The sequence below is a fragment of the Branchiostoma belcheri genome, unplaced genomic scaffold (assembly GCF_001625305.1).
Source record: "Branchiostoma belcheri isolate BF01 breed outbred unplaced genomic scaffold, Haploidv18h27 scaffold153, whole genome shotgun sequence".
In the NCBI taxonomy this organism is placed as follows: Eukaryota; Metazoa; Chordata; class Leptocardii; order Amphioxiformes; family Branchiostomatidae; genus Branchiostoma; species Branchiostoma belcheri.
The window spans coordinates 132,798-141,826 of NW_017802969.1; the positions used below are offsets into that span (position 1 = coordinate 132,798).

At 49.9% G+C, this 9,029-nt stretch overlaps 2 protein-coding genes and 1 pseudogene across 2 annotated transcripts; all 3 read left to right on the forward strand.

Moving 5' to 3' along the window:
- Positions 1–1,505: 1,505 nt before the first annotated feature.
- Positions 1,506–6,454, forward strand: LOC109465575 (annotated as a pseudogene).
- Positions 6,455–6,461: 7 nt separating this feature from the next.
- LOC109465576 lies at positions 6,462–7,724 on the forward strand. The gene is made up of 2 exons (XM_019762932.1): positions 6,462–7,071; positions 7,564–7,724. Exons 1-2 carry the CDS (start codon positions 6,549–6,551, stop codon positions 7,722–7,724), a joined length of 684 nt encoding a protein of 227 aa, XP_019618491.1. The 5' UTR covers positions 6,462–6,548.
- LOC109465595 (anti-sigma-I factor RsgI2-like) lies at positions 7,549–8,892 on the forward strand. The gene is made up of 2 exons (XM_019762947.1): positions 7,549–8,403; positions 8,567–8,892. The coding sequence occupies exons 1-2, from the start codon at positions 7,794–7,796 to the stop codon at positions 8,605–8,607; spliced, it is 651 nt and encodes a 216-aa protein (XP_019618506.1). The 5' UTR covers positions 7,549–7,793; the 3' UTR covers positions 8,608–8,892.
- Positions 8,893–9,029: the final 137 nt, after the last annotated feature.

The window sequence follows — 9,029 nt, forward strand, 5'->3', positions numbered from 1 at the left end:
GTTTAAACCAAAATTACATCTATTTCAAAAAAACTGCCTGTTGCCATGGAAACACAAAAAAACATCAACTTACTAGTATCAAACTAATATGAACTTTTTTCCAGAGACATTTTTAGGAAAGGTCTCCAAATTTGATACTTCTAGCGCAAGCCGTTTAGCCGCTATCTGAGATCAAAGTTGGGCCTCAAAAGCCCCTTCATTCTGAAATGGGTTTAAAAATCGGGTATTTCTTCTTATCTTCTTTTCTTCACCAAAAAAAAGAAAAAGTTCAAAATATATGATTTTTGTATGTAATGGGGACACAGAGGTTCCCACATCAGTTTGCAAAACAATTGAGTTGGTAGCATGTTGATAATTTCTAAAAATTAGCAAAAAACTGCTCTGGGGTCCGCGCGGACCCCAGGTGTACAGATTAATCAGTCCAGGAAGGTGTACTGTTGAGGGTTAATCTACGTTTCTGCCACCTTTGGAACATATTTTCAATCTTACATATCCTTACCCAATCACAGAGATCGCTAAAGAATTTCCCTCTCTCGGTGCGATCATTGGGGGCGTAAACATTGAGAATACAGAGATCATGCAATATAACAATCAGTTTTCTTCCATCATTACCTTTTAAGACATCAACATCAAGTCCTTTTCTGAGGAGTATTGAGACCCCTCGACTATGGGTGCTACCAAAGTTGTGGAATTGTAAGCCATTCCAATCTAATTCAAGATCACTAAGAATATCAGTGGTAAAGTATGTCTCTTGAAGGAGGAAGATGTCCGCTTTCTGTTGACTCGTTTACGTTTGTTGCGTAAGCCGCGTACATTTAGGGAAAATAAACTAAGTTCAGAGGTCATGGGAGTGAGTGTGACTTACAGGTAGCATGAGTCCCAAGTAATGTCATGTCTAACAGTTCAGGCCTCCGTCTTCGGGGCTGACTCTGCGGAAGTTGCCAGGAGTGTCGATGTGAGTTCCACTGGCAGCATTACGACTTGTCTCTACGAGGTCGTCGATGCGTTGTCTCATGATCGCTGCTTGGTCGTCGGAGTTTATGCTGCTGGTTGTAGTGGAAGACTGGTTCTTCTTTGTGGTACTTCTCGTCGCCACGGTTGGTGCGGTAGTCTTGTTCGTTGTCTGGGACTGGGGTCTTCCCCTGTTCCTAGTACGAGTTGTTGGTGCAGCATAGTCTGTGATTTGGCTCTGTTTTTCTCTGTTAACCTGAGATTGCTCAGGCCTGTCTCTGTGATCTTCCTCTTCAGGTGAGCTGGGGGCAAGCTGAACAAAAGTTGTGCTGACCCGACTCTGCTGTTCATTACTGGATCCTTCATTCCCAGCAGTGGTGTCGGTAGGGGGACGTGGAGCAGGGGTAGAAGCCACGCGAGCGCTGTCATTAGGAACATGTCGCGGTCGCGCCTGGTCCTTAGGTTGGTCTCGGTAGAACACTCTTGCCCTCCATCGCCTCCCAAGCTCGACAAATCTCGGAATGTGCTCAGTAGGGTTTGTCGGAATAGCCATGATGGCGAATCGGTCGCCGGTTTCACAGTTGGTCAAGCATTTCACGTTTCAAAGGCCCGAGAAGTTTAGCCCCGTAGCTTTTCAGGTCAGACGCTAGAACTCCATCGTCTATGGAAAGGGGCACATCTCGGACTGTGATTCTAACTCCGTTTCGCTGTTGAAAAGAGTGATTGTCACTGATTTCAACATACCTGTCGCGGAGGCTGATCCCTGACGCGATGAGAGAAGCACGTTCCTCTGGATCGCGTAGGTAGAGACGCCACAGGCCGCGAACCTGTTGAATTCCAGCTATGTTTGACGCTTGAACACGGCTCGCAACAGCTTTGTAGACCTCGACGTTCGTAAAGAAAGTCTCGGAAGAACTAACGGCATGGACATCCTTCTCCAGAAAGAATACTGGTTTACATGAGGATGCTGGCGGTGCGTTAGGGGCCGTCGGCGCGGTGTCTATGGCCTTGCCATTCTCGACTGCTGACGCATAACTCATGGCTGTCGGTGGGAGGGGGGCGATTGTCGTCGTTGTAGTAATCAGGAAACAAAGTTCAGCAAAGCAGGAATAAGGAGTGTTGTACTCTCGACCTTATCCTGGGATCTTTGCCGGAAGGTTACGAAACGGAATAACTTGAAAAATCTGAGGAAAAAGGCTTAGAAAGGAAACTAGAACTCCTAGAGAAAGCGGAGCTCTAGAAAACGCAGCAGGTCGCCTCGCAAGGCATCATCAACCGTTACAAAGATACTGTGCTTCAAGTTCGAAGTTCATTTTAATTACACACACACAATCATTGCATTCACATAAGGTCGGACTATCATGGTCGTGTCACTAGTAACAAAGACAGCCCCACCGTCTTACCGTGCCTGCTACTTATTAAGCGCGACTGGCAAATTCCAGCAACAGTTGCGGCCAGCACCGCGAGTGTTACTGCCGTGGTACCACTTATCGCAAGATATCTGCAATCGGCGGTCCACTTGACTTCTTCTTGGGTAACGAGGAGTGGAAAATGTTCCTTACGTGCTGCAACGTGCCTTTTATCTTCTGATTTGACAGGCACAATCGGCAGAAGTTGTGGAGTTCGGGCAGCATCTGGCCGAGCTTCCTCGAGATCCCCAACAAAACTACTTCGACCCTTGGCGCGAAATCTAGCCTGTGTGACCTCTGTTAATAAACAACAGATCACGTGAAAAACGAAGCATTCCGATCGGTGGTTCTCCTCCAAAGGTCATCCAATCAACTATGAGCTCAAAATATGAATATTTATGAGCCAGCTACTTGGTGACGTAGGAGAAAATTCGTTGGGAATCAACTAGGTCCAGACCTATTTGCGGAGAGGATGTAGGACTCGGGAGCTATAATAGGTTTGGTAACCAGGCTAGGGTATTTGTGTCTTGTGTCCCGCGGAGGTACAGTCACAACCTGCGGGTAGTAAGAAGAACTCCTCCCAGCCAACTGCGCTATGCCTTCCCCCTAAAAGCAACGTGGCGGTTAGGGGGTTCACATTTGGGGTCCTCTCAGTTCAGAAACTACGGCTTCCTCCTTCATTAACGATCGATATCCTTGCTCTGGTGGAATGTGGGATCACAGGTTTAGAACAAGACACTTTGGCCGCGTTTTCTACATTGAAATCTTGGTTTCACAATCTGAACTTAGCCCACCTGTCTTTGAGATCAAATTCTATCAAAAGCATTCACCCCCAGGCATTTCAGTCACTGGAAAGGCTCAGGAAGCTAGACTTGAGCCGAAATGAGTTAACGTGTGTGTCTTGGGAGACTATGAGTGGGCTGAATTTAAGAAAGCTGGCACTGGGCGGGAATAGACTGCTTAGTCTCGGTAACTCTGCTCCTTTGGTACTGACCTGGCGACTTGATTATTCTTACTACCTATATTCCGGCCTAAGAGTTGCAGTTAGGGTTAACCAGTTGCTTTTCTGTATCACTAAAGGTCCTAAACTAGTGCAATATCACGTTCACACACACTACAATACCTCACACCTACTTCCGTCCGACCTGGAGCATATCAGTCTATGCCACCAGCTTGGGAAAAAAACGCAAGCTCATCACAACAAACCAGATGAAGTATGCCCTGCCATTTCTGGCCATGTCAGTCAGCACAGAAACAGACAAACACGCTTCAAACATCACCCACTTGTGCACACAGGTTTGGAAAGCTTCTAGTGGCGTAAGAGTAGCATTGGGGGGAGACACTGCACTACAAATTGTCCCTATGGGTGTAGAATCACTGCCCCAAACCTTTGCTGTAGTTATGTCAGACATCATGCCTGATAGAGCGAACAGAAGTATATCGTATGCTGATGTACACAGTAGAAATGTCAGCACCTTTGGTCATGAAGAAATGATAAACGTGACTTGTCATGTGGACGCTCGGGGGGAAACCTACCGACAAGTCTTCACCGCGCCCGTGTCTGGCACTCCTGGTGTCACCGTGTGTGTAGAAAAGACCACACGGACCGTGCCCAGCACTCCTGGTGACACAACAGAAAAGATGACCCAGCTGCCCACAACAAAACCTATCACCCTGGCAACTGAAGTCGCCAGGAATCAGACGAACCTGATAGAAAATAGAACTATGAGGGCGCGACCGGGGAAGGAGCAATGCGCGTGCGGGTACGAGTATGCATATATGTGGGGATCACCACAGGGATAGCCTCAGTGTTAGCTGTAGTAGGGGTAGAGCTTGTAGCAATGCAGGTGGTCTGTGTTATCAGAAATCAGCGCCGTCCGTCGCGGCAGGACAACCGACCTCTGCCACCTGTCGTCCCCCTGAATCGCTGGGTACTCGACGGGGCAGGTGGCGAGGACGCCCCGGTCAATGGGAGTCCCGTCAGCGCGACTGATGCGGCCACACAGACCGCTGAATGTGACCTGAACGAGTACGACGAAATCCCAGACGCGTACTACAACTACTACAACACACGGCCTGGGGTACAGAATCCTTACTGGGAAATTCCCGACGAGTACTACACGGACTACGTGAACACACGGACTGAGGCGTACCCAGACGAAGTAGTGACTTTCTACGCCGCTGCCGCTAACGTGGCCCTCCCTTCACAAACCCGACAGGGCGGCAAACATCTACCCTACAACACCGTCCCTCGTACTAGATCACTCCCACAGATACATACACGGCAGAGGAAGGCAAACGTTAGGTCATATGGCATGCGTGTAGGTGGTAGGAACAGGGTTAGAGATAGGGTCTTCGCTGGTAGGTATGGCAGAACGCGGGGAGCACTAATGTCCAGGGGTGGTCTGTATAATAATAATCCCCCCGCATTGGCAAGCAGACAGCAGGCAAACGTGAAATACCAGGCTGCACACATACACACACCCTCAAGGACACGACAAAACATGGCATATCTACACGCACAAGCCCCGCATCAGCCGACTGCAAAATCTGTCTTGGAAAAGCATTTGAAGGACGGCAAAGACTGTAATATTGGGGTATCTATGTCTACAAACAAGGCAAACCGTCGCCGGTACAGTATCTAGGGAGTGTACGTTATTGAGCAGGTTAGGTACCCACTGAAAGAGTTGGTTGTGTAACAACATATAGGCCCAGAGGAAGAGTTAAGCAATCTATTCCTGTTCCCGACATGATGAGAGGAAGTTTACAACGCGGAGATTTCATTTTCTGGTCCTGAAAATAAAAACGTTACACACGTTCCACCAAGCATGGGTAAAGTTTTAAGATGCCACCGAATTGTGAGCCCCCAACCGACCTGTCTTTCTACGTTTCTGTGTCTATTGTGATATACATGTACCTCCGCCTCTACTAAGGGAACGTCTGTAGAAATATACATACATATATAAAGACAGGCAAATACACAAACACACCGTGACATACATAAAAACAGGCTCAACTCTGAAACACAAAGGCTAGTAAATAACAGACACACACATTCATGCACACACATGTACATACACACACACACAAACACACACACACATACACACACACATACACACAGGCTCAACTCTGAAACACAAAGGCTAATAACAGACACACACATTCATGCACACACGTACATACACATACACACAAACACATATACACAACACACACGTGCACACAGACACACAGACACACACACAGACACACACACAGACACACACACACACACACACACACACACACACACACACACATACTCTTTCTCTGTCTCCCCCTCTTTTTCAAATAAATAATTGTGCTACATTAATGCTTCTGAATCTTGCACCCAGGAAAATTGCCGTGATTGGTATTTGGTCTTTGATACAGAAATTGTCGTAGACTGAAACAACAAAACGTTTTTCAAAGTAGTCTCAGTGTTGTAATGTTTACCCTGGAAGTCAAACTCGTTTTCCGGGCCGCAAGAGCCCTTCGCCCGCTGGTGTAAATTACCGCTACGTGGGAGTCTAGCCTGGGGGAGTTTGACTGGCTCTACAAACGTTGTAGGGCCGAAACCTCCCCACGGGCTCAATTCCACCGCAGCGGTAATTCAGGTCTGCGGGCGAAGGGCTTCTGGCTGCCGAAGGAAACGGTTTAGCGGCCCGTAAACTTGGCTGGCACCCAGGGTTTGTAATGTTAAGCACATTAGAATTGCGAATTCCACATCAGGAAAAACAACTTCAAAAAACAACAAAAAATATCACGCAAAATTCACTATTTAAAAACAAAGCTGCTGTGCGGTGAAAGGGCGCCTTTCCAGAAACAACCTTGGGAGGGGCAGGAGCAAATGTTCAGATGGTCCCACCATATGACGGAATTGGCACGAAAACTCTCGCGAGACTATGCGTCTCCAACACGTGACCCCGCAGAGAGCGTGTCGGGACATGAACGGACAATCTTCCATTCTACAGTTTGCCACGCAGCGCTGCAGTAACGTGGGTAATAGCGCTGACAGAGACGGGCGTGTGCTGCAACTTCCCGCGCTTTTCAGAGACGCCTCCTCGGTTTAGACCACCCGGACTCTAGTTTTTTATATTTTTTTCCTTCCCCTGGGTTTACCTTGGCCCCTCGGAACTCTCTCCGTCCCGAGTTTTACCCCCGACCATGTTTGGAGCCGGCAAGAGAAAGATTAAACTCCCCGCGCGATACGCCGCGTCTCCTGCGGAGGACGACCCTGAATGGCTTTCGACTCCAACAGACAACCTCGCGGAGCAGCTAGACAACGAAATTTTAGACGTTTCCAGACGCATAGAGCAAATGAAGGTCGACATGGGCCTGGAAAACCGGACGGAATCCACGTCTACCCCCCTCCCCACGCACGGCGACGTCATCGGTCATCGGTCGACCATCCCAGAAGCCCTTGCGCAAGATCCTCAAGATGGCCGCCACCAGCGCCTTTCAACAAGAGCTCCTAAGCCCATCGCCCCACCGGATGGCCACTATCCAACCTTGCGTGAGGTCCGGGCGTTTCACAAGGCGCATAACGACCCGTCCACTTTCACACAGCATTTCCCGAGGCAGACAGGCGGGACTCACGTCGCCGATACGATCCGAAGCTCTGACGGACGTCCCATGCAGTTCAACCTTCAATACGTCTCTGACGAGGACGCGCACCCGCCGGCCCAAGGTAAGAAGCTCAGTAGCGGTCTTTCGAGAAAAGCACATGACAGAGTAGTTCGAGAAGTGAACTGGCCGCATGAATTCGTCTTCTCTGCCAACACCACCATCACTCATGACTCTCTGACTTTAGATCAACTTGTGGCTGGCGAAATGGCCATCATTCTAAGTCCCCATACAAATCCCATGGAGAGTCAAAACAGGGGCCATATTTTGAAAGGGCTCATGCTCGACGTTCCCACCTATTCCTTTCCCGGTATTAAGAACTTCTACAAGATTCTGTTTATACACGTAGAGCACGGCCTGGTCACCATAGACAGCACTACTACCTTATCAGAAGTACACAAGTTGAAGGAGGAACATTTGCGACGACCCCCCCGCAACCACAACAGTATTGATGGACAAGTAGGACATGGTCATGCCACACCAGTTGAGAGAGCAGGGGGCTCAAGAAGCACGTATTGCTACAGATTCCAGGCCAACAATTGTGCCTTCTCTGCAGATCACATAGCCGCTTCGGGTACCCTTCACGTCCATGCCTGCAAGTTCTGTGCCAGACACAGACCTGGGGTTGATGCTGGACACCCTGCCAAGTTCTGTCCTTATAACCGGGACCGCGGCCGACAGGGCAACCACGCAGCCGCAAGGGACACTCTTGCCTGACTAGGCCCAGTCCAGACTTCAGAACTGATAAACCCGGCATCGACTTTGAATGGACATAGGACTACGCAGATGCCTTCTACAGCGGGCGTCGCCAGTCAATCCCCACTAGTGATGACTGCAAACGTCACACGCAGACCCAGCCCGTTGTTACAACTGACTGCCTCAGCAACAGACTCGTGTTCCTCAGATCATGAAACAAATCCCCCACCCTCTGGGATGGCGAACCCCCTTCAGCACCCACCCGCTCTGAAGCCTTTACCAGACAAAACGGCGAGCGCGTGCCTCCACCCACATGCCCTGAAGCCCTCACCAGCGAAGACGGCCGGCATGTACACCCACTCCCACGCTCCGAAGCCCTCACCCGCGAAGACGGCCGGAATGTACACCCACTCCCATGCTCCAGAGCCCTCACCAGCAAAGACGGCGAGCATGTACACCCACTGCCATGCTCCAGAGCCCTCACCAGCAAAGACGGCGAGCATGCAGACCCACTTACGTGTTCCGAAGCCCTTACCAACGAAGACGGTGAACAGTGACCAGCCTTCTACACCTGAGCTTACCGCCACACAGACACGGAGTGCAGCCGATCTAACCTCGTCGACCAGTTCCCGGTTTCGCCCAGCAGCAGGCTCAGACCAGGACGGACCCAGCTTCCTGCATCAGGTCGTCCACGCCTCAGGTCAGTACAACTTCTGTGGCCTCCGCATCCCGTTACAGACTCACCTAAAGATTCCAGTCTGGCGAACAGCCCTTGAACATTATTCCGACAAGTGCATTGTGGAATTTTTAGCGTACGGCTGGCCTATTGGTTACGATTTGCAGACTTTACCTGTGTCTTCCAGGCGGAACCACAACACTGCTAGAACCTATAGCGACGCCGTAGATAGATATGTCAACAAGGAGGTTGACCTGGGAGCTACACAGGGACCTTATCCACTACCACCGTTCGAGAACCACTTCGTCACATCCCCACTCCAGACGGTTCCGAAGGGCAGCGACGGAGAACGACGGGTAGTGGTCGACTTAAGTTTCCCGCACGGGTCTTCGGTCAACGATGGTATTTCATCTACGCAGTACCTGGGAGATCCCTTACACCTCACGCTCCCCAGTCACGACGCGTTTGAATCGTTGATTAAACAGAAAGGTCCCGGTTGCTTGTTGTTTAAGAGAGACCTCAGCCGTGCCTACCGTCAGTTACCTGTGGATCCTCATGACTACCACCTGTTGGGTTTCACCTGGCGGGACAACTTCTACTATGACACGTCATTCCCCTTCGGATTAAGGTCGGCGGCGATGGCTTGCCAG

Coding starts and splice junctions, on each gene's coding strand:
- LOC109465576 (XM_019762932.1), top strand. CDS start 6,549: ATGTTTGGAGCCGGCAAGAGAAAGATTAAACTCCCCGCGCGATACGCC. Junction 7,072..7,563: donor CGCGCACCCGCCGGCCCAAG/GTAAGAAGCTCA, acceptor CCTTCTCTGCAG/ATCACATAGCCGCTTCGGGT.
- LOC109465595 (XM_019762947.1), top strand. CDS start 7,794: ATGCCTTCTACAGCGGGCGTCGCCAGTCAATCCCCACTAGTGATGACT. Junction 8,404..8,566: donor TCAGGTCGTCCACGCCTCAG/GTCAGTACAACT, acceptor TGTGTCTTCCAG/GCGGAACCACAACACTGCTA.